The sequence below is a fragment of the Xiphophorus hellerii genome, chromosome 20 (assembly GCF_003331165.1).
Source record: "Xiphophorus hellerii strain 12219 chromosome 20, Xiphophorus_hellerii-4.1, whole genome shotgun sequence".
Lineage (NCBI taxonomy): Eukaryota > Metazoa > Chordata > Actinopteri > Cyprinodontiformes > Poeciliidae > Xiphophorus > Xiphophorus hellerii.
The window spans coordinates 12824169-12851354 of NC_045691.1; the positions used below are offsets into that span (position 1 = coordinate 12824169).

General features: G+C 37.8%; 1 protein-coding gene across 3 annotated transcripts in view; it reads left to right on the plus strand.

The window, feature by feature from the left end:
- Positions 1–27186, plus strand: part of atg7 (ATG7 autophagy related 7 homolog (S. cerevisiae)) — a 78023-nt gene that overhangs the window by 19249 nt on the left and 31588 nt on the right. For 2 of the 3 annotated variants that reach the window (XM_032548734.1, XM_032548733.1), the window contains exons 14-18: positions 8167–8412; positions 10067–10182; positions 14728–14803; positions 20960–21040; positions 25408–25593. In XM_032548734.1, the coding sequence (XP_032404625.1) occupies positions 8167–8412; positions 10067–10182; positions 14728–14803; positions 20960–21040; positions 25408–25578 (690 nt within the window). In that variant the 3' untranslated portion in view covers positions 25579–25593. Of the gene's footprint in view, positions 1–8166; positions 8413–10066; positions 10183–14727; positions 14804–20959; positions 21041–25407; positions 25594–27186 lie in introns of those variants that run through there. The other variant, XM_032548735.1, reaches the window with a different exon arrangement.

The following is a 27186-nucleotide window of genomic DNA, read 5'->3' on the forward strand; positions in this document are numbered from 1 at the left end:
AGTCTCAAAGTCTCTCAGCTGGTGACCAGTCGGGTCACTATCTACCCGTGCGCCTGGTCCTCTGGGCTGGGGCTCGCCATCCAGTTTCAGGTGAAGAGGGTCTTGGAATCTTTGGCCCTCCAAGCCAAAAGTGTACTGTACAAACTCCAAAAAAAAAAACCTGACCTATAACAAGGCCAAAGTAAAACATTTTAGCACATAAGATGCTATTTAATCATTTCTCAAGTTCTTCTTATTTTTTTCTTTCATGTTGTATAACAACAAGTTAACAGAACACAATTTTTCCAACATATTAGTAAAACTAAATAGATTAGCTTATATGTGGTAAAAAAAGAATATAATATACATTCAATCTTAAAATAAATGCAATTACATAAAACAAATACAACATACACAACAATAACAATACAAAATCTTACAATCAATTTTATTTTATATTAAATTTTATAATTTAATAGGTATTTTAGCCAATTTTCACCAAATTTACTTAACCAACTGCCGAGCGCGTGCGATGACTCACCGATGCTCCGAGCTGTCAACGGCTATTTTTCGGGCTTCAGCTGTTCACGGGGGAAACCCTCCGAGATCTAATAAAACCGAATGTAGTATTTTGAATTATATATTTAGTGAATTTATATTAATATTGTTTTCCTTACCAATTTCCAGATTCGTCAATTTCTTTCTACCTCTTTACGGAAACGACCGTCAGCTGTTAGCTCTCAAGCGTTCGCAGCGAAACAACCGTCAGCTGTTCTCAAGCGTTCTGAGCGAAGCAACCGTCAGCTGTTAGCTTTCAAGCCTGTCTGCCGCGCTCCGAACGAAACAACCGCCAGCTGTTAAAAAAGGGGCGGGACGATCAACCCCATTGGCCGACACGAAACCAGACCGCGCCAGCCATTGGCTGCCTAATCTGTCAATAGAAGCTAACACTAAAAGCATATTTCACTTTTTTTTTTTTAAGATTTACGTAATTACCTTTTAGCTATTTTGGTAGAATAAGACATTGAATCAACATCTATTATTTTTTTCTTGTGTTTTTAAACACTAGGTTACACTGTCCCCCCTTGGAACATGCAAGTCCCTTTGCATAGGATGGGTTGTTTTGAAATGACAGGAATGCTGGAACCCTTAAAAGTGGTTTCAAGTTCAGGTTCTATCAAGGCACTAGTAAAAGCAAGGCTTAAGCCATGGAATAGGGACTGGGCAATGGATATGAGTGGGTTCCCTAACTGGCTATACTGGAGCCTCTTTGGTTGAGTGGTTTGTCTCTCTGAACGTCTCACAGGATTTGTGGTTTCATGACTTGGGTGGTTGGGTTTGTCCTCTGATACATTTTGGTCACATACACCTTCACTATGTAGGTTAGGTTCACTTTTACAATCACTACCATGGGTCAACCGTTCAGTATTTACTACTGCTTCAAACTTCTCTTCAGAAGGAACTACCAGGTCACTGCCAGGAACGTCATCACAATTGGGTACATTGCTGAATTCAGGTGTGTTGTCACATTCAGGTAAGTTGTCACATATAGGTAAGTTTTTAGGCCATGTCTGTTTTGGAATCTCATAAATTCGCGTGAATTTGATTGACTCTGGGACAGGTTGTTCTCTAAGCCAATAGAACTCCTCGTTTTCAGGTTCAGGAAGATTGAATTCTTCATTTTGCTCAGGGGACTGCCGTGTTTTAGGTTTGCAGACCTGATTTGGCGGAGTTGGATTTTCTTCTGTGGGAGCAAGGAACCCGCAAGGTAGAAGAAGGTCACGATGGACAGTGCGCACTGACCTATCTTTAGTTTCAGACTTAATGGTGTAGACTGGCAGATCACCAGCTTGTTCTACCACAACATAAATGTCTGTCTCCCACCTATCGGCTAGTTTATGCTTACCCCTAAGACGAACGGCTCGCACCAAAACTCGGTCTCCAGGTTCTAGTTTGGATGGTTTTACACGCATGTCAAATCTGGCTTTATTTCTGTCAGCCATTTTGTTAGCATTTTGGATTGCTAGTTTGTAGCTTTCTTGGAGAGTTGTTCTCAGTTTTTCCACATATTGTGAGTGGGACTTAAAACTTTTGTTTTGGAGAGGTAGGTTGAATGCAAGGTCAACAGGTAATCTGGGTTGACGACCAAACATTAATTCATAAGGTGCAAATCCGGTTGTGTCATTTTTCGTACAATTGTACGCATGGACCAATGGTTTTACAAAGTTGCGCCACTGCGTTTTGTCTTTATGTTCTAAGGTCCCAAGCATACTTAACAAGGTGCGGTTAAAGCGTTCCACAGGATTCCCCCTAGGATGATAAGGAGTGGTTCGAATCTTGTGAATGCCCATGATCTTGCAAAGTTCTTTTATTACGTGTGACTCAAAATCTGGCCCTTGATCACTATGTAATCGTTCAGGGATGCCATAAGGAACTATAAAGTGATCCCAAAGACATTTTGCCACGGTTTGGGCTTTTTGGTTAGAAGTTGGAATGGCTATGGCATACTTAGTGAAGTGATCAGTTAGTACGAGCACATCCTTTGTGTTGCTTTGATCTGGCTCAATGGATAAGAAATCCATACAAACCAGTTCAAGCGGTCTGGTAGACTTTATGTTCACAAGCGCTGCAGCTTTTTCCGGGGGGGTCTTTCGCCGCACACAGCGGTTGCATGTTTTGATTCTGTTCTCGATGTCAGCTGCCATACGAGGCCAATAAAACCTTCCTCTGGCGAGATCGAGGGTACGCTCAATACCTAAATGGCCCATATCATTATGGAGACTGTGAAAAACTGCCTCACGGAGCTGCTCGGGTAGGACGAGCTGATGAGTGACACTGCCATCATCTTGGCGTGTTCGGTACAATATTTGGTTGTGCAGCTCAAGGCGATTTAGTTCTCGAAGCAACAGACTTATATTTGGAAGTTCTGTTCTGACTGTAGGTGGAACCTTTTTACCAGTCTCAATTTGGATAATGACCTCGCGCAAGCAAGGGTCAGCTCGTTGCTCTTGTTTGAGTTGTTCAGCTGACAGATGAGGCACGACTGGAAGACCACCACAATCATCTTCATTGACAAAGTCATCTGGTAAGGTGTTTACCGAGATGGCTAATGAGTGAACAAGAGGGGTAGGTTCATCTGAGAAACTACAACATAAGGGTCTCTCACAGATGGCTGACACCACCTCTTGGCTTAAACTGGTGTCTTGCTGTGCCAAATGAGTTTGGGTGAACTGCTGTATCCTGTCAAGCTCTTTTTGTGATACAGCATCATTTAATAACTCACCATGCGGTCGCCTTGAAAGACCGTCTGCATCAGAGTTGAGTTTTCCTGCTCTATATTGGAGCTTAAAGTTAAAGGTGGAAAGAGAAGCTAACCAACGGTAGCTCATTGCATCCATCTTAGCTGTTGTCAGAATATAGGTCAGAGGGTTACTGTCAGTAATGACAGTAAACTGGTTCCCATAAAGATAGTCTGCAAACTTTTCGGTTACAGCCCACTTTAGGGCCAAAAACTCTAACTTGTGGGCGGGGTAACGAGCTTCGCTCCTGGATAACCCCCTGCTGGCATAAGCAATGACCCTTGTTTGTCCATTCTGTTCCTGATAAAGGGCGGCGCCAAGCCCTGTGGTGCTGGCGTCGGTATGAAGTGAGTACGGCAGCTTAGGGTCTGCAAATGCCAAGATAGGAGCAGAAGTGAGCTTCTCAATGATGTCTTTGAAAGCTTGCTCACAAGACGGAGTCCACCGCTCACCAAAGGGTTTTTTCGGATCATGGTACTCAGCAGGCTTAGTTTTGGGTTTTGTGCTCTTACGCAGCGGTGGATAGCCTGATGTTAGATCTGTGAGAGGCTTAACAAGGCTCGAATAGTTCTTGATAAAGCGCCTGTAGTACCCCGAGAAACCTAAAAACGAACGAAGTTGTTTAAGGTCTCTGGGCACAGGCCAGCTACTCAGAGCTTTCACTTTCTCTGGGTCTGTCTCCACCCCTTTGTGGGATACTATGTGTCCGAGGTATCGCACCGAAGTTTGAAAAAACTTGCATTTTTCAGGAGACAGTTTAAGACCGTACTCTTTGAGGCGGTTTAGAACCTTCATTAATCGAGTTTCATGCTCCTCAAGTGTCTTGGAAAAGACAATGATGTCGTCAAGGAACACAAGAACTTCCTTTAAGTTCATGTCACCCATACATCGTTCCATAAGGCGCTGGAAAGTGCTGGGAGCATTTGTAATGCCTTGAGGCATTCTATTAAACTCCCAAAAGCCACTGGGACATACAAACGCAGTTTTTGGTTTGTCAGCTTCCTCTACTTCAATCTGATAGTAGCCAGATTTTAAATCAAGGACTGAAAACCATTTAGATCCAGTCAATGTAGAGAATGTTTCCTCCAAGTTCGGGAGCGCGTAAGCGTCTTTTACAGTCTGCAAATTGAGTTTTCTGTAATCTATGCAGAGACGGACGTCGCCATTTTTCTTTCGCACAACGACAATGGGCGAAGAGAACGGTGAAGTGGATTCTCGAATCACGCCTGCTTGTTGCAGCTCCTGTAAATGTTTACGGACGGCTTCTAGGTCATTGGGGTGTATGGGTCGTGCTTTGTGTTTGAATGGAGTTTCATCTGACAGTTTAATGTTGTGCTTGACTTGATCAGTCCGACCGAAATCAAGGTCATTTTGTGCAAAAACCTCTGGCATGTTATTGAGCTTATGCAAGATGTGCTCTTTCCACTCAGTACTGATAGGAGAGGACTCAAAGTTAAAAACCAGATTGTGTTTTTGACCGACTTCAGATTTGGAAGATCCCACTGAATGTTGGCGAGAGAGGACTCTCTGGAACGTGTGGATCTCTCCAATCACACATTTTTGAGGGATTGTCACATCATGTTCAGTTTCATTGGTGAGAACAACTGGTATCAGGTAGGGTGCTCGCTCAGGTAAGCTGATGAGACTTGGCTTTACTAGGACACCCCCAGGTAAGGTTGAAAAGGATGGGTGCTCTAGCAGCACGGATCTCTCTGTGGTATTAGCTGACACTGCTACCAAGCTTTCCAGGACAACTGTCTGGCCTGCTGGGACTAGCTGAGGGCCTTTGTTATACATGGTTGCTAGACCAAGGCTACTGCCTTTGGTCTGTTTGTGTCTTAACTCTAGCACTTTTAACACTGCCTTATAACCATCTGAAATGAGAGGCTGCAGTCCGGGACATGCTTCGTTATACAATTCATAAAGCACATCTAAGGTGTTAGTTCCAATTAACACCAAAGACTGGGAAGCAGCTCGAATGTTTGGCACGACTAAGGCAAGTGTTGACACATCGGCTTCAATGCCGAGAAACTCTTTTGGAAAAGTGACGTTCATTTCAATGTACCCTAAGTAAGGCACTGATTGGCCGTTTGCACCTTCTACTTCGAGTAGGTCAAAAAGTGGCTTAATCTGATGACTGGACAGATGTTGTTCATAATATGATTGTGGGACCGTGGTCACCTGGGAGCCAGAATCGAGTAAGCAGTTTACAGTATTGCTGTCAATCTTTACTTGGGCTGTACTTTTAGTACCGATTAAACCTTGAGGCAGTTTGAATCTGCCGGTTTTAGTATGCGACTTTAAAATGGCACGTTTTTTAGTCGGCACATTTTGCTTGGGTTCAAGGGGACGGTTTGACTCTGTGGTAGCCTCTGTTTGTCCCTCAACAGAGGCAAACTTCAGTTTAAAGAAGCAGAGCCATTGTGTTGTCTATCCCATATTTGCCTTTTTGCTTTTAGTTCTTTACGTTTTGCCTCTACAAGTGCAGGGTTTGGCTCAGATTCACAGTTGGCGGTTGTTTCGTTCGGAGCGCGGCAGACAGGCTTGAAAGCTAACAGCTGACGGTTGCTTCGCTCAGAACGCTTGAGAACAGCTGACGGTTGTTTCGCTGCGAACGCTTGAGAGCTAACAGCTGACGGTCGTTTCCGTAAAGAGGTAGAAAGAAATTGACGAATCTGGAAATTGGTAAGGAAAACAATATTAATATAAATTCACTAAATATATAATTCAAAATACTACATTCGGTTTTATTAGATCTCGGAGGGTTTCCCCCGTGAACAGCTGAAGCCCGAAAAATAGCCGTTGACAGCTCGGAGCATCGGTGAGTCATCGCACGCGCTCGGCAGTTGGTTAAGTAAATTTGGTGAAAATTGGCTAAAATACCTATTAAATTATAAAATTTAATATAAAATAAAATTGATTGTAAGATTTTGTATTGTTATTGTTGTGTATGTTGTATTTGTTTTATGTAATTGCATTTATTTTAAGATTGAATGTATATTATATTCTTTTTTTACCACATATAAGCTAATCTATTTAGTTTTACTAATATGTTGGAAAAATTGTGTTCTGTTAACTTGTTGTTATACAACATGAAAGAAAAAAATAAGAAGAACTTGAGAAATGATTAAATAGCATCTTATGTGCTAAAATGTTTTACTTTGGCCTTGTTATAGGTCAGGTTTTTTTTTTTTAAGATTTACGTAATTACCTTTTAGCTATTTTGGTAGAATAAGACATTGAATCAACATCTATTATTTTTTTCTTGTGTTTTTAAACACTAGGTTACATATTGTAAGCAAATTTGTGCTAAATGCAACATTGTACTTCCCTGGTTTGGTTGCAGCACTTCTATAATCACGTTATGCAGTAATTGATCAGGGTTTGTGACCATTACTTGCAGTACATAGATAGAGATCTTAGAAGAACAAAGGAAATTGTTGCGACGGTCAATATTCTGCTTTTACTTACTTAACACTGAAGTGTGACTCATACTATTCCATTTTCTTATTATTTATTATAATAAATCAGTTCTATTGAGCATAAAGTCAGGAACTTGTGTTACTCCTCCTATTTTGGTGCACAGTGAAGTGTTTACTATGCTGATTAGTTTTTTTAATGGATGGCTCAGCTGAGCAGTCGCTGGGCCTTTTGTGAGATGAGGCTGCTTTTTTTATTCAGCTCTTGTTATTAGAGGCAGTGCACATTATAAAGCATTGCTTTTGTTAACTAAGTTAACTAATATGCTCTTTTTCTGTAGAGTTGGTGTTTTAGATGACACTAAAAACCAGATCATTGTAGACAAATAAGAGAGCACAGACACAGAAAGCATTCACAATGATAAATTCTTGAAGTTAATCATTAACAGACTGACAGTTGAAGTTAGAGAAGTAAACAAATGAGGTGAAGAAGAGTCCTAAGTCACTGATTCCATGCACACTACCATCCTTGTATTAATTTTGGTATTATTTGGAAGTAAGCAAAGTTTTAGAGTTGACAGAGCCGACTTTCTTAAACTTAGAGGCCACTATATCAACTATATCAGAGTTATTTTGGTTGCCTTCAATTTTTAATTTGTGTCGGTTTAAACTAAAACATTTGCAGATTGAAAATTACTGAATATAAACATTCATTTCAATGTCTTTTTACACAGTTGATCTGTTTTTTTCTTACTGCGTAGCTTCAGCCAAGACATTATGAACTGTTATAACACAGGAGTGAAAACAGAAGGACATTTAAAATGCAAAGGCTGCAGATTGATGGGCAGTCATAGTAAAAATAAAGGATGTCCTCTGTCAGCTGCATTGTTCTGATGAATAAAGGATCTGATTTTTGCCACGCACCACAGGTTGAAGCAGAAAATGGACATTTTTCCTACTATTAAATAAATATCTTAGAAACTGTATATACAAATGATACAAAGCCAAAGACCATGTCATACATTGCTTTTCTAATGTTGATTCTGTTTGGCTACCCTCATCACTCCTCCTAAGAATCATCTGTTAGTGACCTATCAGGTCATCAAATGTTTTTTTTTATTATTATTATGCCTGTACAGAACTAGATTGTGCTTGTCTGTCCTCAGAAGTACAGTCATCTTCAAATCAAATGAGGCACTGAATTTTCACACAGGCCAGAAATTGGATAAGTCATCAATAACAATGTTTTTTTTACCAACTTGGACAATATATAAGTCAAAGAATAAAAACACCACAACTAACCCTCTTTCAAATGCTTTCCTGACTTTTACAAGGTGTTCAATAAATAAGAAAAAGCTTCTTTTAATCTATATTTTTAAATTCTAATATACAATATTTGTGTAAAATGTTCTTGTGTTTAATGAAAAAAAGACTTCTTAATAACCATATCATCATCTTTCTCTCCTCAGCTCGTGGTGAATGCTGCTTTAGGCTTCGACACGTTCGTTGTAATGCGACATGGTCTAAAGATACCTCCCGTCAGTCAAAGTGTTTCCGCGGCTACAGACTCCTCTACTTCCTGTTCCTCTGCTTCCTCGTCATCTTCCACTCCGGCCGGAGCTGCGCCCAGTGTCCCAGGATCCTCTCTGTTCTCCAACATCCCAGGGCACAAGTTGGGCTGCTACTTCTGCAATGATGTTGTTGCTCCAGGAGATGTGAGAAAAGCTCTTAACATCCATACAACCACCTCATGAAACACACATTCTGCAGCAGTGCAAATGGTGTCTTGGAAAACTGGTCACACGTCTTGCACCTTTTCACATGTTGTCATGTGATAACCACAAACATCAATGTATTTAGTCAGGGTTTTATGCAATAAACCAACACAGCCAAAGTGGCATATAGGCCAAACAGTATTGCTAATATTGTTTGGCCTACATGCTTCATCCTGAATATGATGAAGCATCAAAAACCATCACACAGTATAGTATGTCGATCACAGCAGCATGAACTGGTTGTGGTTTTCTTGGATCACCACCAGGAGAGGTGGTCAGGTTTTATAGGAAGATTACATAATTCCAGGGAAAATCCAGAAGAAAGCCTTTTAGAAGCTGCATAAAGCTTAAAACTTGGACAGAGGTTCGTCTTCCAGCAGGACATTAACCCTAAACCAACAGCCAGAGCTCTGGTGAAATGTAGATCAAAGCGTATTCATGTGTTATAAATAACACAATTGCAATCGTTCTGATAACTCCCTGTACTCCAGCAGCAACATACTTATGAGAATTATTTATAATTATTTATTCTTACAACTCTCTATTATAAATCTGCTGGAGTTAGAAAAGACAGAATGAATATTTTTAAACCAAACCGATCCACTCCAATTTCAGTGCTGATTATTTTTTGCAGTTTCTATATAAGAGTTTCTCTTTGTCCATTTAATTGTCCCCACTTGCTTTAAAGAAAAATCACACATTTATTCCTGACGTTCTGACATAAAGTGGACCTAACTCAGCCTATATATTTCAGAAAAATCTTACATTTTCCATCACCCACATCCTGCTTTTGTCCTCTGACAGCCTTTGCTTTCACCCTTTTGTCTTTTTTTTACCCTCTCACATTACCTTTTCACGTGAGTATTGTTTGAGCTGCGTTCATCAGTTATGAAAGGCTAAAGCCATTTTCTAGAAACCTGCTTTATTCTTCTTTGGCTTCTACAAATATCGCCCCTCAGTCACAGATTATAGTAATATTATCATTGGAATTAGAGCCAACGGGCTGCTTTCACTGAAATTTACATGTAGAAGAGTTTCAGTTTTGGGGAATGAATAGGGAAAAAAATTAATAATGTATTGCTGATACAAGTCGCTTTTATTCTTCTGGCTGTTGTTACAAATATCTCATTACAGTGACACCGATCAGCCTTCATAAGGAAATGAAACAAGCCTCTGGACTCTAGCAAGTTTTCCTTTCCATCTATTGCTGATCTACAGCGTTTATAGCACAATTACTACTTGATAAAGTGCAATTTTTGTAGACACTAATGGCTCATCTTTCCATCTATTGATTGGAGAGATGACCCTGCAGTCAATGAGAGGGACAAGCTGATGGTGCTGTTTATAAAAACATGGTTGCATCAATAAAAGCCTACTGAGATGGAAATGCAACTACGCTTGCCAGTGAGTCTCAACAGCTTGTGATCCTGAATTTGCCCTCAGTGCTTTCATTCATAAGCGTCATGCAAAGGAGATTTTTTTCTACTCAAAAGCCATTTGGACTGGTGCTTTTATTCTTTACTTTCACTGAATGTGTCAGGCTTTATTTAAAATGATCGAGTTAGTGTTTTTGTTCTTTATGTTTTGTGAATAGTCGACCAGGGATCGGACCTTGGATCAGCAGTGCACCGTCAGCAGACCAGGCCTTGCCATGATTGCTGGAGCTTTGGCTGTGGAGCTGATGGTGTCCATCCTACAGCATAGTGAAGGGTACGTGTTCAAGCATTATTCTGAGTGACTGGTCACTCTCGATTCTCTAATGAAAATATTTTTGTTAAAAAATACCCATAGCATCAGCCAGTGCACAAAACAACTGATCAGTAAATTCTAGAATTTAAATGATTGATTATCTCCATTTAATTAATTGTGCATATGACTTTATATGTGTTTTCTGAACTAATAAAACATATCAAATCATAATAGTGTTGGTTTATGGATAGAAAAAAATATGGTTAATGCAGTTAAAGCGCTTTACACTATGCCACATTCACCTACTTGCACTTTCTAATGTGCACGCATCCATACACTGGTACACAGATTGGTATGTGACTTGGGATTAAGTCTTTTTCTCAGGGGCAGATCAACATGTGACAGGGAGAAACTAAACTCCAGCCCAAAATCGTCTGATTGCAAAATGCCAACTCTCTCAACTGAGCTACAGTCGCCCCATGGCAGTTCTCATTTTTAATGCTTTGATTAAACAAAAAAATTCTCAGAATTTGACTTGATGTTCGTGGTTAGAGCCAATCAGTTTTGTGTGTTTCAGATTCTTGTGCCCTCGTTTGCATAAATCAGAAATAAATCTGCTGTGGTTCAGATTTACACTTCAAAGAAGAATAAACATTGGCTCATAATCTTCATCAGGTTACATTTATTTTTGAGTTATTTGATTTTGTTTAAGGCTTTTGGTAAATATCTCTCAATTCTTTGTAAATCAAGTGTTCAATATGTTTATGTTTTTTATGGTTTTTGTCTTATATTAAAGTATGACCTGCTGTTAACATATATACAGTGATGTATATATGAAATAGTTTATGCTCCAGCTTTGTGATACAGAAAATCTACAGCATCCAAAGCTTCTCCTCAGTAAGCCATTAAACCTGCTTTGTAGTGCAGGTCCCTGATGTCCTGATATTCTGTCATCAAGCAGCCGATCACCCTCTAACTGAACTGTCCTTTGGGAAGCTCCCAGATGGCTACTCTTGTTTTTATTCATGAAGCAAATCAGTAATTTCACTTGAGGGTTTGCATCCCATTCCTCCCATTTGAGGGATTCATTTTTCTTCAAATAGTGCTCCATCTTCTCACTAAGCACCATAATACAGAGAAATAACAGTCTGTACTTTTGCTTCTAATATCCTTTATGTGAAGTGAATGATGCACTTTTCAAGGAATTGTACAGATTACTGCCTTAATAAGCAGCCCTTAGCACCAGTAGCCGTTTGAATTTGCAGTGAACTTTGATCACGTTGTCTTATTGATGGAGGAGCGCTACAGCTGATGTTTTACTGTGCTGCAGGCATTTGTGTCACTACTGTTTTAGTTTTCCCCCCCTTTTGACACCAAGGTTCAGTGAACTCTTAAGTTCTCTTTGTGATCTGTGGTCGCTTGATATTTTCTGCACCTAGTTCATCCTTTTTTCAAAACGTTGAAGGAGATGTTTTCCTGCCTATTGAGTGTGTAGTCATGTGCACCGGTGTGTCTCTGTAAAAGAATAGAGTTGTGCAAGTGTGTGTTTGTACTAAAGAGGTCTGAATCTACTAAATCTACTTCTTTTAAGTTGGCACTCAATGCATGTTCTTTTTGTTGCTTTTTAACCCACTCATATTGTACTTTTATCCCCAGAAGTCCCCAATAGCGCATATTTATTTCTCAGTTCCAAGACACACATAATTGGCACGTAGGTATTCAAGCAGTTTGACAGACATTGACTTTGTAAAACCACTGTCAACTCAGTGTGAAATGTGAAATGTTGATAATTGTTGTTCACATGAAGAAAAGTTTTTTCAAACTGGTTAGGTTTACTTGTAGTCATGGAGCTCATACAAAAGCTCAAGTGTTCCTTCTGTCTGCATTTGAGATCTGAAAGCACAAATGAGCTCAGTGTCTTTTTGTATTCATGCCAAGTTTGAATTACATGTTTCTTTGTATTTGGCCAACATCTCAAAAGTGTAAAAAGCTACAATGGAAAAGCATGTTGGGCTGAACAAGGAACACCCATACAGTTAAAACCAGATGTTTACATACATTGACTGAAAAGGAACATAACCTTACTTTTAGAGTGTTTTTCTTGCATTTTTCAAAGTAAACATGCAGTTTATATAGTACCGGTAGATTTTTCTTTTAGTCCACACAATTCTCTTCTTTTATGATCCCTTCTATTTTGTAAAGTACACCAGTCCCTATCAAAGCAAAAAAAAAATCACAAAATGAGTTTGCCGTTCCATACTTCACAGCTCCTTCTCCGCGGGCGTGGCTTGTTTCTTCCCCAATCAGCCTGGCCAGATTTGTCTATATTTGGAGATACTGGGTGGTTTTTAGAACCCCCTTTAGGGTGGTACAAGTCAAACTCTGGGTATTGCTCACAAGTCATATGATTGTCAGCAGATAGCATTGTTGATTTACTTCAACAGCAACATCTTTATATCTGCAACTAGACCATAAGTGTTGGTTTTTATCAGTTTTGGTGGAAGAATGCATACATAGTCTACTGGACAGGCAAACCCACAATGAACAAATAGACTAAGAGATTTTAAAGAAACTGATTGCCCAACAGTACATGCGTAAAATAAGATCACCAGAGCATCGCCCGCTGCTCTTTGCACATTCACGACACTCAGACGCTTCCCCTCTTCCCCCACATTGTTCCTGCCTACGTTCACGCCCACTTAAGTGAGGAACACAACGCCAATAGAAACACACCCATCTTGGCTAGAACCGGGCCGATATTAACCGATATTAACCGGCTAGAGACTTGACAATGGAGAAGGGACTCTGAGATGATGTTCTTAGACTTGTAAGCTTCAAGCCCTTCAAGTTTACTTTCATCAGAATATAAGGACATGTCTCCAAAAATGTATCTCTTTTTACTGCAGTGCATTTTGAAATTGTAATCAAGCTTTCTTTCTATGTTGCTTTCTGAGTAAAAGCTTCTTCCTTGCTGAGTGGGCTTCCAGTGCAAGTTTTTTGTCACTTTGCAGAGTGACACTCTTTTAACACCATCTGACAGCATCTTGACAATCTGTTTTGCTTTTGTTCTGGATTTTGATTTGCACAACTTGAAATTGCACCTAAAGATCAACCAGTCTTGTGGAGGTTCACAGTTCTCCTCCTGAGTTCTCGCTGATTTATAATGTTACACAACGAAGCAGTGTGTTTGTGGTGTTGCCTGATACAGCCATGAGTGGGCCTCCATTTAACTAAAATTCTGTGAATTAACCAATCAAATACTTACAGAGTAATGGTGTCGTCATCTGAGACTTACCAAATTTTTATAAAGTTAACTTAGTGTATATAAATTTCTGATTGATGTATTATACAGTGCACCCTACTTGCAGCTTGTAGCTCATCTTCATGGACAACTGGCACATAGAGGTTTGCTTTGCCTTTTCAAAAGTTCAGTGTTATTTAGAGGTTTGTAAATATGAAAACAAAAATGTTTGGTCACTGGATATGACTTTCTTTGTAAAAAATTAAAAAAAACATAAACCTGAAAGTAGTTGTTTGAAATTTGTCTCAAAGATCTGTCACAAATATTACTGTTTTTAATTTATTTCTTTGAAATCCCCTCACTTATTGTATTGCTTTACTTTTGGACTGTCATTAAAATATTTAAAGTTGAATTTGAATGGATGTTACGTCCACAAAGGGCACAACATATTTGAGGACACGAAGACAAAAATGAGGATTCAAAAGTAATTTTTATTTCAACTCTCTCGACCTTTTTCTTTAAGATGAGCTTCTTTTGATTTTTCTGTGAAGAAAAAGAGAGAATTAAATCCTCGGTTCCCCGTGTCCCAAAAAAAAGAAAACAAAAATCCCAAAGTATAAACAGAAAGTTGGACCTGATGAGCCGATCAAAAAGAACAAAACGGTACAGCAGGGGGCCAACCCTATACAAGGCCGTCGAAGCCCCTGCTAGTACCGGACTACAAGAAAAAAGAAACTACTGCTAAAGAAAAATCGAAAACAGGACAACCGGTCCCACCAGGTCAAAAATCACAACAAAAAAAAACATCAACCAAACAAACGGCTAACAAAAACTACCGTGTGGCAGGCTGGAGACGTGCGCACCTCGTCAGAACCCATCCTGGGTGTTTGTTGGGAGGGCGTTGCCTTTACCTGGCGCAACCCAGCCTATTTATAGGTGGTCCAAAAGCGTCACAAATTAACGGACCAAATTACAAGAAAGAATTATCAAAACTCCAAAGTATATTAAACAACAACAACAAAAATCATACAACTAACTTCTATACAAAATGATCCAAGTGAAAAAAAATAGACAGAAATAAATACAATGTGCTGAAGCACATAACAATGGATTAAACTCACAATTTAGGCAATGGTTTTGTGAATTCAACAATGCATTCAGGATGCTTCTATATTTTTATAATTTTCTTTCACAGCCATTTTAGTTTCTGAGCTCAATGATTTTCTGTTATTCAGAGCTTATTGTGTGTTTTAAAGTTTTATTTCAGGGAATGTTTAAGATTTATAAAAACACATAAATTTACTGAGGGTGTTTTCTATTTTTAGGGGCTACGCAGTGGCCAGCAGCAGTGACGACAGAATGAACGAACCTCCCACGTCTCTTGGTCTTGTGCCTCATCAGGTTAGAGACACACAAACCCACTCACACTCATCCACTTTATTACGAGGACGAGAGAACTCTGCTTTGAACAGGATGGATACATGTATAAAATCCTTGATTAGACAGGATATAAAAGAGGAATAATATAATAAAATAATCTTTTATGTGTCCATGTGTGGGTAAATCCAGCAGCAAAGTGGCATGCAAATGGAAACCACAAAGATGCATAGAAATAATAATTCCCCCTTTCCTGTCAGCCTACTTTCATATAAGGGACACTAGAGCCCACAAAAGACCCTCTGGAGGGAAAAAAAACAATAATGACACAAACTTTTTGTTCTTGATTATAAAATCAATGAAGTTAGGCAGTATATTTCAAAGTCATATTAATCTGTATACGACTTTGAAATACAGTTTCAAACAGCTGAATAAATGAATATGAAATAGGCACACCTGATATGTATGTGTATAGATGTTGTTGAAGAAGCCAAAAATACTCAATAAAAAATTTAAACAGACTTCATTTTATAAATAATTTATATGTTTGAATTTTTGACCTGTATGAATGACATGCAAATATCAGTATGTTTAAAATAAGAAGTAATTATCTTATGTTATGTTTTCAAATGAAGAAGCTTTAATCTCCACTGAATGAAGTGAGAGACTGAATGGTGGTGAAACATGCTCTGTTCAGTTGAAACAGCATATTTCTCTTAATATAACATCTTAATTAAAGCAACATGTTTCAGTGTGGTACTCATTAGCACATTCACATTTGTCGGCCCTCATTATATTTTAACATCTTTCGCTCCTCACAATGGACACGACTTTATGTTGGGTCATTTCAATGGTTAGTTAAAATGTTATAAATAGAAAGATCAAACACAACTCAAAATCGTTAATGAGCTGACTCCTCGTGCCTCAAAGCCATAATGATTAAGACGTGGAAGCCCGTTTACTGACAGTGAAAGACATTTTACTATGATGTACAGCCTTCGGCACCTTATCTAAAGCTACTTAGGCTTCGCGCCGCAGGGAACAGAACCTTTTCTCACTCTGCTCCCCAACTCTGAAACCTTCAGACATTCACAAAATTTACTCTCCCTACTTTCAAATCACAACTGAAAGCTCATCTGTTCCCATTAGGCTTTTTTTGTAAGCTCTTGCTTTGTTTCCTTTTTTTCTATAAAATTGTTTTTCAGTATATTCATGAATAGATTTTTTTGTCTTGTAACGTGTCCTTTTGTGTCCTGAAATGTGCAAAAAAAACCAGAGCATTATTTTTATTAACATTACTTGATTTTTAATGAAAATCTTAAGTATCTGTCAATGTGACCAATTAAAGTTAGATCATGGTTAAAAATTTACTAAATTCAAGTGAGACTTGATAAAATATGCTATTTCCCATGCCTAGTATTCTTTCCAGAATAAATAAAATGTATTAGTTAACCAAATGTTGCATCCTGATTGTGATTCAGTATTTTATGTAACTGTACTGTAAAATGAGCCCAAACCATCACACCTTCACTGCCAAATTTGAAGACATGAGTCTTTGTGCTCATGTCTTCAAATTGTTTTCAAAAATGTCACAGAACTCATTTTGTCTTGTCTTATTTTATTTTTATTTTTATTTTTTTCAAATGTGCAATGTTATACTGTAAGTCTGAATGATACTGTTCTTTTAGGAGAGAAAAGCCTTTCCAATGGCAGCCTTGATATATTGGCAATAATTGAACGTCACCATTTACAATCACTAATATCTAAAGAGCATAAGTAAGGATTTAATATACATCTCTATCCAGTTTTCAAGAGTTCCTGCAGGCTGAGGTTTATCTGAACTCAGTCTGTCCTTCAAATGGTTATCTTGGGTCTCTAAGTCAGTCAGGAGAGGATTTCGAAGTAGAAACTACTTATAAACTTGGTTTGTATGATTTGTCAAGTCTTTGCTTCAACCTTGGCTCTAATACAAACATTTTTCCCTCTTTCTAGCACTAGAGTGTCGATATTGATTTAGTTTCATACATACTGATGACTGTTGAGGTGGCGCTATTAATGAACAGAGCCAAACGAGATTGAAGATCAAGGGAAGGACATTTAGAGTGACTGTGCTTGTCAGAATATACACACACATGCTCTTCTTTCCCTTCGGTCTGTTCAGATATGCTATAAACTTGGTGGCTTGTATTTTGTGTTTCCAGTGTTAAAACTCAACATGAGTTAAATACACAATATTTTATATTGGCTCTTATCAGATAGTTTTTATTTCATATTTAGTCTTAAAAACGATACATAGTTAAACAAAACAAACTAATAGCTCTCTTATTATTTAGAAGGAGCCTAAAAATTGGCTGAAATCATAATTAAATACTCAATACTGAGCCACTAAATAAGGAGATTGGATGATTTGGTGCCAACCAAACTATGTTCTTGGCTAACTGAGTGCTGCGTCTCACCAACTCCATTTGTATCATCATCATTATTCATCATCCTGGGAATATGAATCCCTGCCATTTGCTTTGACACCTTTGGTGCTCAGGGTTTTTCTGCCAAATAACCCAAAGGAAAGTAGCTTGCAAATGCGACTGTGTATGTGTGTGCAGATAGAGATGATTGTTATCAAAAAGAAGAGGTGCCAAAAAAAAATATGCCTGGGAGCGTCGCTGAGTAATCCTTGAGTATTAGAATATGTATTAAGCCTGACAAACAGTGAATATTCAGACGAGGCCGCTAATTCTTTTTTTCTGTGGTGCCACAGTGACAGCTTGTGGCGGTTTTAGAAATTAAACACTGTTTATATCTCATATTACAAATATTTTTAGCTCAGTTTTTCTTTTACTGCTTATCATTTTTTGCCACCGGTAGTTTGGAACTTATTTAAGTACCAGGTAGCTGTTTAGCAACTGCAACTTCCTTTCAAATTTTATTTTTCATCATGAATATTGCTTCCCATGGTGGTTTGCTAAAGGTCATATTGATAAGCGAGAAAGCTGTTAGGAAATGGGCTTAAAAAACATACGGAGCCCAAATAAATGTGTTGTTTGTAACGTGTAAGGAAGGTAACATCTCAGGTTTGTGCTGTTTTGTTCAATCAGAACTCCATATCTACTGGAAATGTGACTTCTGAACCACAATACCTGTCCAGTACCTGCTACTCAACAATATTTAAATCAGACAGACAGGCAAAAATTATTTAACTGAAAATATGTTTAAAGAAAGCAGATTAAATCTGACTGGAGCTGAGAAAGCCATTCTCAGTAATAAGAAAATTAATTATCCGTACTAATTAACTAAGCTGATGCTTAGTTAGCTGGGAAAGTTGAATCTCTCCCAGCTGATGTAGAGAACTGATTAAAAATGTAGTTTACTCTCAAGTCCCACACTAGTAATTGAGCTTAATTATTGATCAATGTTTTTGTCTCATTTCCTTAATTGGATAATTTTTATATTGATAAAAACGTAGAAATCCAAATTCTTCTTTAGATTTATGTTTTATGAACTACATATGTATTTTGGCCCCAAGTGCCTTAGTCATTATAGCATCTTGCAAGATTATTCATACCTTTTGAACTTTTTTGCCTATTATAAAGTTACAACCTCAAACTTCAAGGGATTATTGTGATTCTATGTGATAGACCAAGGCAAAGTAGCATATTTTGTGAAGAAGAAGGTTTTTAAATAAAAACTTTTAACATTCTACAGTATAGTCCAGTGCAAGAAATCAAATAAGTAAATCCTCAAAGTAATCTGACTAGTGAATGGTGACTACTTGTCTCCAGTTTAGTCTATGTTTTATCCGGCTGTGAAGATCTCAGATGTTTGTTGGAGAATAAACAGCATAATGAAGAACCAGGAACACATCACACTAACCAGAGATGAAATTGAATGTAGGTCAGCTTCTAAAACTTTCTAAGCCCTGAACATGTCATGGAACATTTTTTAATACATTTTGCATAAGTGGAAAGAGTTCAAATTCAACTTATAACTTATAAGTATGCTGAAGCCTGCTTTACCAAAACATTCCTACTGCTTGAACCTTTTTAGACAGAGAATAGCAGAGTAGCCAGGTGTCTGTACTTCACCTTCCGTCATGCAGTGGATGTGTGTCCAGCATGTGCTGTCTGTGAAGGCTCTGCAGGTTTACATATTTTAATTCTTATTCCACCCACCCATTAGTCTGACTCACTTGTCCACTCACCCTTTCATCATTTATGACTTGTTTGCTCTGCAAACTCGCCTCTTAGATTAATACTGGATTTAGTGACTGTTATTGCAGTCAAATTGACAGTCCTACAACCTTTTTTTTTTTGTCACTGCTAATTTTCACTGAATATGCCTTAGTAATACAAATGACCAGAAATGAATAGATGGAGAGGACAAGAAATTAATGAAAAATATTTTCAAGAAGACTGTTGTTCAAATGTGATAAGCTGATGTTTCTTCTTTATGTATCATACCAATGATAATCACCATTATAATACTGGTGATTACAAATAGCACAGATTTTAAGATGTACATCCTAATATTATTCACTTCAGTTGAATAACATTTTCTCCATTAGTAGATTCAAAGGAGGATAAATTGGACTTCATTCTGTGCTTTCAAGAAACCAGGAGTCTCTCATTTAAACATTTTGAAGATTTTTCATTCTTCTGTTTGATTTGGATGCTTGTTAATTCTTTTTTCTTTTTGTCGTCCTTGAATTTCATGATTGCTGCATGCTTAGCAGCATTCGGTTAGACAAGAAGGAAAGAATGAAAGGAAAGCAGAAAAGAGAAAGAGGCAGTCTCAAACATATTTACAACAGAGAACCAGAATGTGTAGGTTATGTCATTGATATTTAAAAAACATAACAGAAATAGTCCAAAATCAAAATATGCCTACAGGCATTGGTTTATCTTGATATACTATTTTAATAAAAGTTATTGGTGTATATCTAGATCGTTATTAGACAAAGATAACCTGAGTAAGCCATTCTAAAATAGCAGTTAGTCCTTTCAAGCCAAAGTCTGTCTTTGATGTCTGTTTCTGTCACCAAAAAGCAACTGGAAACGCATCTTTTATGTTATCCCGGAGGAATTTTGGCCTGATCTCCAGAACTATTTTATTGCAGCCAGATTTGAGGGGTAAAATCATGCAGCAGCACTTCATTTGTATTTAAATATGAACTTTGACTGGACTGCTCCAATGCGTTCAATTTATGCTCTTTGAGCTATGTACAAGTGAACTTCCTGCAAATCACTGTTCCACATCCATTGTGTTATTTTTAGCCCACAGTTGTATTTACCTTGAAATAGCGCCACCTATTTAACTAAAGCTCCTCCTTAGAGCTGCAGTCTCCAGCCAAGCTCATAGTAGAGAAAAGTTAACAAAATAACAAAATTATTTATTAATGATCTAATTTCTAATTCAAATAATTTTTTGCACCAATTTATCACAAAAATGTATATAATGTATAGAGCAAAAAAAAAAACATTTACTAACTGTTGTCCACACTCCACTTGAATTGCCTTGTTTTTTGTTCTTTGATTGCTATAAATGTATATTTTTTTCAAAACTTATCAATTAATCACATTAAGAAAACTTTAATTTCAATAGAGACCAAAGTAATTATGATTTTGACATTTTCCCTGACTAAGCAGCTCTGGTTGTATTTGTTTGAAATTGGCTTTTCATACATCTGGCAAAGGCTCCTGGCGCTTACTCTGCCAACTCAATTAAACGAGTCGATTTACAGCGCAGAAGATATTGGTTTTAATTATTAATAATAAAAGTATTTAATCTCTTCTCATTTTTGTTATTTACATTTAATTTTGAAAGAGGATCTCTGATTGGAAGCTGCTATGCTTTGCAGTGTAAAAAAGATACCAATTAGGTGGAAAAAAAGCTTATAGAAAATAGTACACTATAAAGATTGCTGCTACTTATCTTTCCAACAGCAGAGGGAGCTCTCTTCCTTGCTGTGAAACACAAAAAACACGTTCTCAAAGTTTTTATATCAAGTCTGTTTTCACTACATTACATTGTGTTTTATTTTAATTGTAAGAAAGGAGATTCCCAGATTCGAACATTTATTTTCTTGGCTTATCATCAAAAACTTAATTTTTCTCTCATTTATTCCAAGTGCCTTATTTAGTTAGATTGATTGACTTTGTGTTTTTTTTTTCCCCTATTCTACAGATCCGAGGCTTTCTGTCCAGGTTTGACAACGTGCTGCCTGCCAGCCTGGCCTTCGACAAATGCACTGCCTGCTCACCCGTTGTAAGTGGCACTGTTGGGTTTTTTTCTGTAGCTCAAATTGTAAGGTTGTTAAACGTGGCTTAATGTAGAAAAAAAAAGAATTGTAGATGCAAAGATCCTGATATTTTTATCAGGTCACATTCTGTTACTATGGGACAACAATGTTTTGAAACACAAATTGCAGTCGTAGCAAAAATTGGAGGGGATTCCCAGCTCTCCCATTTCCACATTGTTAAGTCAGTGTAGCTGTGTTGAAATGTTGTTCCTTGAGGAATACTAAAGAGACGCACACAGGAAAGCTGGTAAAACCATCTGGTAACAATCAAGCAGCAGTTGCTCACTGATGTCAGAAAGTGTCGTACGCTCCCACCACTGCTGTGTGTGTATGGGTGAGTGTGTAGGAGTGAATGTGTGTAGATGGGTTGTAGCAGACTACAGATAGTCTAAATCTGCCAAATAGGGGTGGGAAAATTTACTCTTTGTGCTTTTTACTGTTTTACCATTGGTCTGTGTGGTTAGGTGTAAAAACGTGTGAGATTTCTGCAAGAGGAATGGACAATTTAGAGACGGGGACAATTTAGAAAAAAGTCAGGAGAGAGTGATGGGTGGTGATGGTGAGCTTGTTACAAGCAGAGGAAATGTAGTACTGAAAAAGGGTGTTGTGATGAGTAGAGGGCTGGTTTGCCTCTTTCTCTCCCCCAATTTCAATGCGCTCTTTGTGTCGATAAAGAGGTCATAAAGCCCCAGATCTATCACTTTCATGTGAAGACAGAGAGAAACTAAGAGATGGAGGGGGGCAGGGAGTTGGCTTGCTTCAGCTCCAAAACTTTTCTCCACCTACGCTTAGTGAAAAAAAAAAAAAAAGGATGGCGTTCCAGCCTATCTTAAGGTGTCATGTTTCTGCCTGTGTGACTGATGAGATTATTTGGTCTGCACAGAGCTGCTCATATGGTCTGATAGGTTTTGGGTAGAAACTATAGGCATAGAATAATGGACATAAGTAAGACAGGACAGATCTTTTGGTAAGGCGGGGATAAAGGTTTTTAAGTAAATATGTTTTAATCCCACCCACACATCTTCAGCCTCTCTGTTTTGCATTTGCTTATCTGCCTTTCACTCTTTTCTTTTCAGCCTACTCCAGTTTCACTTCTCCTTCTTCCCCTTTTCCTCGCTTCCTGCTCTTCCTCCCCCATATCTCTCCTCTCTTTTGTGTGCCCCTGTGTCCATATATCGGTGTGCTCCCTTTAATGGCGTTGGTGAGAGTGTGTGTGTTGGTCTTTGTCTTCACTCTGGATTTGTGTGTGTATTTCTGCTGCAGTCAGCTGTGTGCTGCCAGGTCACTATGGAAACAAAACAATTCAGCCTCTGTCTGGGCTGGAGCGGTTCCTGTAGAGTTGGGGCTTTTCATTCTGTTTGTGTGTGGGGGTGTGTATGTGTGTGTTTTCTAACTCTTGTGGGGCTGGAAGCCAATAAAACTACACGCCAAAGAGTAAATCTCAGCTGACGTGGCATTGTCTAAAACCATGTCAGACATCTCTTACTACTGCTATTTGGACACAACAAAATGTGCCACCACTATTAATGGGAAGCTTTATTCTGCACAATGATTTGCATTTTTCTTTGTAAAATTCCTACACTTGAACTATGACTTATAGTAAAAAAAAAAGCCTTGAAAATACCAATGTAAGTTGAGCTCTATATTGAATCTTTGACTTTCCGATGCACCATCAAAGAAATTGACTTCAGATCTCTACTAAAACCTTTACACACGTTTGCTGAAAGTATTCAAAATACTTTTCCTACTTCCTGGTATAATTGAGAATGTGTCTCTCTTCTAAGAAAAATATTTTTAGGAAAAATGTTTTTCTTTTCTTCAACGCTAATATGATCACTCACTGTTCACATTTCAAAAGAAATATATTTTCAAAGAAGTTACGTGAATGATCCGGGATTCCTGAAACACTTGAGAGCTGAATAGGTATTACAGCACTTTGCACCAATCTTATCGTTGAATAACGTAAATAAGAGAGTAGATGTTGTTGTTGAGCTCATATATCTTATTTATGCAATAAAAGCAGCAAAAATGCTTTTTTAAATTGAAAATATTGCTTTTTGTGTCAATATTTGTTTTTTTTGATTAAAATGTGATTAGTTGCAATTAATTAACTATAGACATTAGTTGCCATTTTTAATAATGGCAATTAACTTGATAGAAAATGTTAATTGAATACTACCACTAATTCAGATTTACATTATTAATATGAAGACACGAGTCACTTGGTCTTATTTGGCTATTAAGATTCAGGGTTGTACTTTTGATTATTATCAGTTATGACTCTTGGCTAAGGTTAAGTATTACCTTCCTTTATAAAATTATTTGAGAAACTTTCTTGTGCTTTTATAGTCAGCATTAATTATAATGCCTTATGTATTTGGATAGACCTTAAGTTCTTAATTATTTGCAGCTACTGAAGAGTACTAACACCATTCCTTTAACAAGAACAGGACAAATGAGATCATAAATCAACTCAAACTTGGCAGCTTCCTGTCTATGACAAAACAGATGATTCCCGACATAAAAACATGCTGGAACATGAATAATCTAGCACAGCAGAAAATTCAATATCTTCCATTCAAATTATATTTTGTGTTTGTCTGGCATGCGGGGTGTACAGATGTGATAACGGTGCAGTGTTGGAACGTGGGGGTACATGAGTCATATACTTCACCATGTGGAGTTCACCCCACCTACCGGGCAGTTGCATGGAAGAAAATAAGAAATGTGATGATCAAACACTGAGTTCTGGCTAATAATCTTTAATGCATCTCCAAAGTACTGTCATTGTTATAGATATTTACTTACTTTTATGACTTGTTGCAGATGCTCTACGAGCTGCTTGTAATACTATCACTCTTCTTGTGAGTCCACCATATATATCATATATATACCATATATATATTGTGCTGTTTTGTGTAGAAACAACCCCTTGGAAATAAATTCACAAACCACCCGTTGCAGATGTATCAAATTTGTTGGTCCTTCTGAGTCCCTAACTTTGTGCTTAACTGTTTTTGCCCGAAGATGTTAAATCCCTTTTTATTGTGCATTCTTTCACATAGATATTAAAGGTAATGTTTAAGTGCAGAATGACTTGATCGCTAAATCATCAAAGGAAATCTGTGTGCTTATCTGTGGCTTCATCAGAGACATTTTAACAAAGTTGGTTTCTGCTGTTGAAGTCTCAAATAGCAGGGTCCATCTGTGGAAGTGGAGAATCAAAGAAATGGAAGATGGAGGAAAGAAAAGAGAGGTTGAAAAGGTGAATGAGGGGAACATCACTGTGTATTGTCAGTGGTGTGTCTGGCTCTGGGACCAGACGCCAGGTTGAGTCTGCAAAACACACAAATGCACGCACACATAAAGGCAGTTCTGAGCACAGTGTGCAGATGTCTCAAACAGTGGTAACTCTACACCTGCAGAGGAGGCTCCGTAGGCGTCTATGAAAGGCTTGTCCAGTCTTAGGAAGGTAGTCGAAAGGGCAGAGGATGCGTGCGTGTGTGTGTGCGTGTCTGGATGTGTATACTGGAGCGGTGGTGTGGGAATTTGAAGTCGGTCCTGATGAAACATCAAGGTAAACACACTGCAATGACTTCAAAGGTATCACAGAGGGGGAAGAAAGGTTCATTTTACACTTCATCTTGTTTAAAACTGAATTGCTCAATACTTTTACGTGCTAAAAATTTTATTAAATTATTAAACTTATTCTGCTGTCTTAATTCAAACCATAAATGATTATCATTTAAAATATTGTCAGGCCAACTTGTGAATTTTGTGCTGGGTTAAAGTAGTTTTTTGCGATAGGAAAACCCATAATTGCAATATTATTAATTGTTACAGTAATTATATTAGTTGAAAATAACACACATTTTCATCACTCATGTCCCCAAATCTCCAACAAGTTTAGCATCTTGGTCAAAATAAACAAAGTCAAGTATGGGCATACCAGGCAGTGAAAGCAAATCCATGTGGTGAAATATACCAGCAGCATGCAGAGTTTGAATGCATGAAACTTGAAATATAATATACTCCCAAATACAGCATCACATATTGATATCCCAATGTTGTTTGTGATTCAATATATTGTGCATCTCTAGTTTAAAGTATTCTTTATTGTAGCCTCTTTTTTATAATGTCCAGTGAAATTATTTATCTTTGTTTTGTTGTTTCAACTTTGATATTACTATATCAATCAGGATTGTAAGAGACTGACATTACATTGATCACTGAAGCAAATCAAAGTGTAATCCCTCACTAGTACGAGTTAACTTCAAACCGACTTTAAAAGTTTTCTTCTTTATTCTGATGTTTTCTTTTTGCTTTCATGTAGGTCCTGGACCATTATGAGAGGGAAGGTTTCAGCTTTCTGTCCAAGGTTTTTAATTCTTCCCACTCATTTCTGGAAGACCTCACAGGACTGACTCTGCTGCACCAGGAAACTCAGGCTGCAGAGGTAAATCACAAACCCACACGCCATAAAGGCTTGTTCCACTCATCTTAGGAGGAATTTAACTGATTCTTTTTAATCATTTATAATTTTAAGAGTCCACAATGGTGTTGCAACAGGATGACAAATTGTTACAATGGTAAATATTTTTCTGCATGACCAAAAAACTCAAATAATGCTCATCTATCCATGTGCACACCTTGTTTCTAAATACTATTATGTTAGCTGTTCACATCACATTTATTTTATATCCAGCCCATAGTATGTTCTTACTATGAACAAGAAAGAAACACTCTGATGGCACTAGTTGTAGTAAGCCAAGCCTTTTACAGTGCATGTTGTGCCAACATATATTGGGTATAATTACTAAATGAACTTTTCACTATTACTGATTTAAGTATTTTTTGTGTCGAGATAGTATGCCTTCATTATGTCTTGGGTTTCCTACAATCAGATTATCTAAAATGCTCTGAAAAGAGCTCATCTATCGTTCTTTCTGTCGTAAATGGGTAGTATACATGTACACTGCTAGCTTAATCACTGGGTGCTTTAATTGCAGAACCAAAGTCTTCATTAACCAATATGGTTCTGATTCAGGATGGTCTGTGATCATCCAGATACTGCTTCATGTGACAACGCTTATTTTGAACTGCAAGGCTGGGTTGCTAAGTCAAATTTTGTCTGGTTTTCCCGACAAGTCCAGTATTGTGAGGGTAATATAGCAGGATCTCTGTATGCCTGTCCAGAGTGATTTACACAAACATTCATGACAAAGAGGCTGCTGAGTGTGGACGAAAAACCTTATCCTGAGGCAGTTTTTTCCAGTTTGGTTGTGATCTATAAACATGAAAATCAAGTGAATGCTGAGGCCGTACAAACAAAATGCAGTTCAGATGAAATACAACAACCAATTATTTGCATATTAGCTAAATAACTTATATACTACATTTCTGGAAGTAGTGGATCTCCCCTCCTTACCAATGAATTCAGTCGTCCCAATCAATAAATTCTTACACATGTGTAAGACTTAATCAAATTGAATATTAGAAATATTGGTGAAAAAAGGGGACACTCATAGGAACTTGAACTTCATATTCAGTAGCTACAGACCTCCAATTTGTTGTAACTTTTAGATTAGCTCATGAACAGTGAGCTTCATGGAACGGGTCTGCACTTTTAAAAGCTGCAACGAACCTCTCATTACCCAGTGCAATGCAAAGTGTTTATGAGTTCATGTAGAGCCTCTTGAATCTAGAGCACTGGAAACTTTTTCTGGAGTGACACATCCGGTCTCCCTTTCTTGTAAAAAAAAAAAAAAAAAATAGGACAAATCTGTTTGGCAGTTGTCCCTTACCTGACTAGATTGTGTTAAATATAAAGTTTGTTGCAAACGGGTTGAAAATGTGAGGATGTTTTTCAAGAGTTAGGTCAATTTGTTTGCTCCAATGAAAGGAAGTCTTAAAATGCTCCACCAATCCTGATCTCAACCCGATAGAGCACCTTGTAGATGAATTAAAGCAAAGATTCTTCTCTGACATTAGTGTCTGATATCGTAGACATGCTTCTGGAACCATCATCAGAAATTCAAATTAGTAGAACATGTAGAGTCTTCCTAAGAACTGGAGATGTTGTAGCTGCAAACAGTGAGCTGACAGGACACAG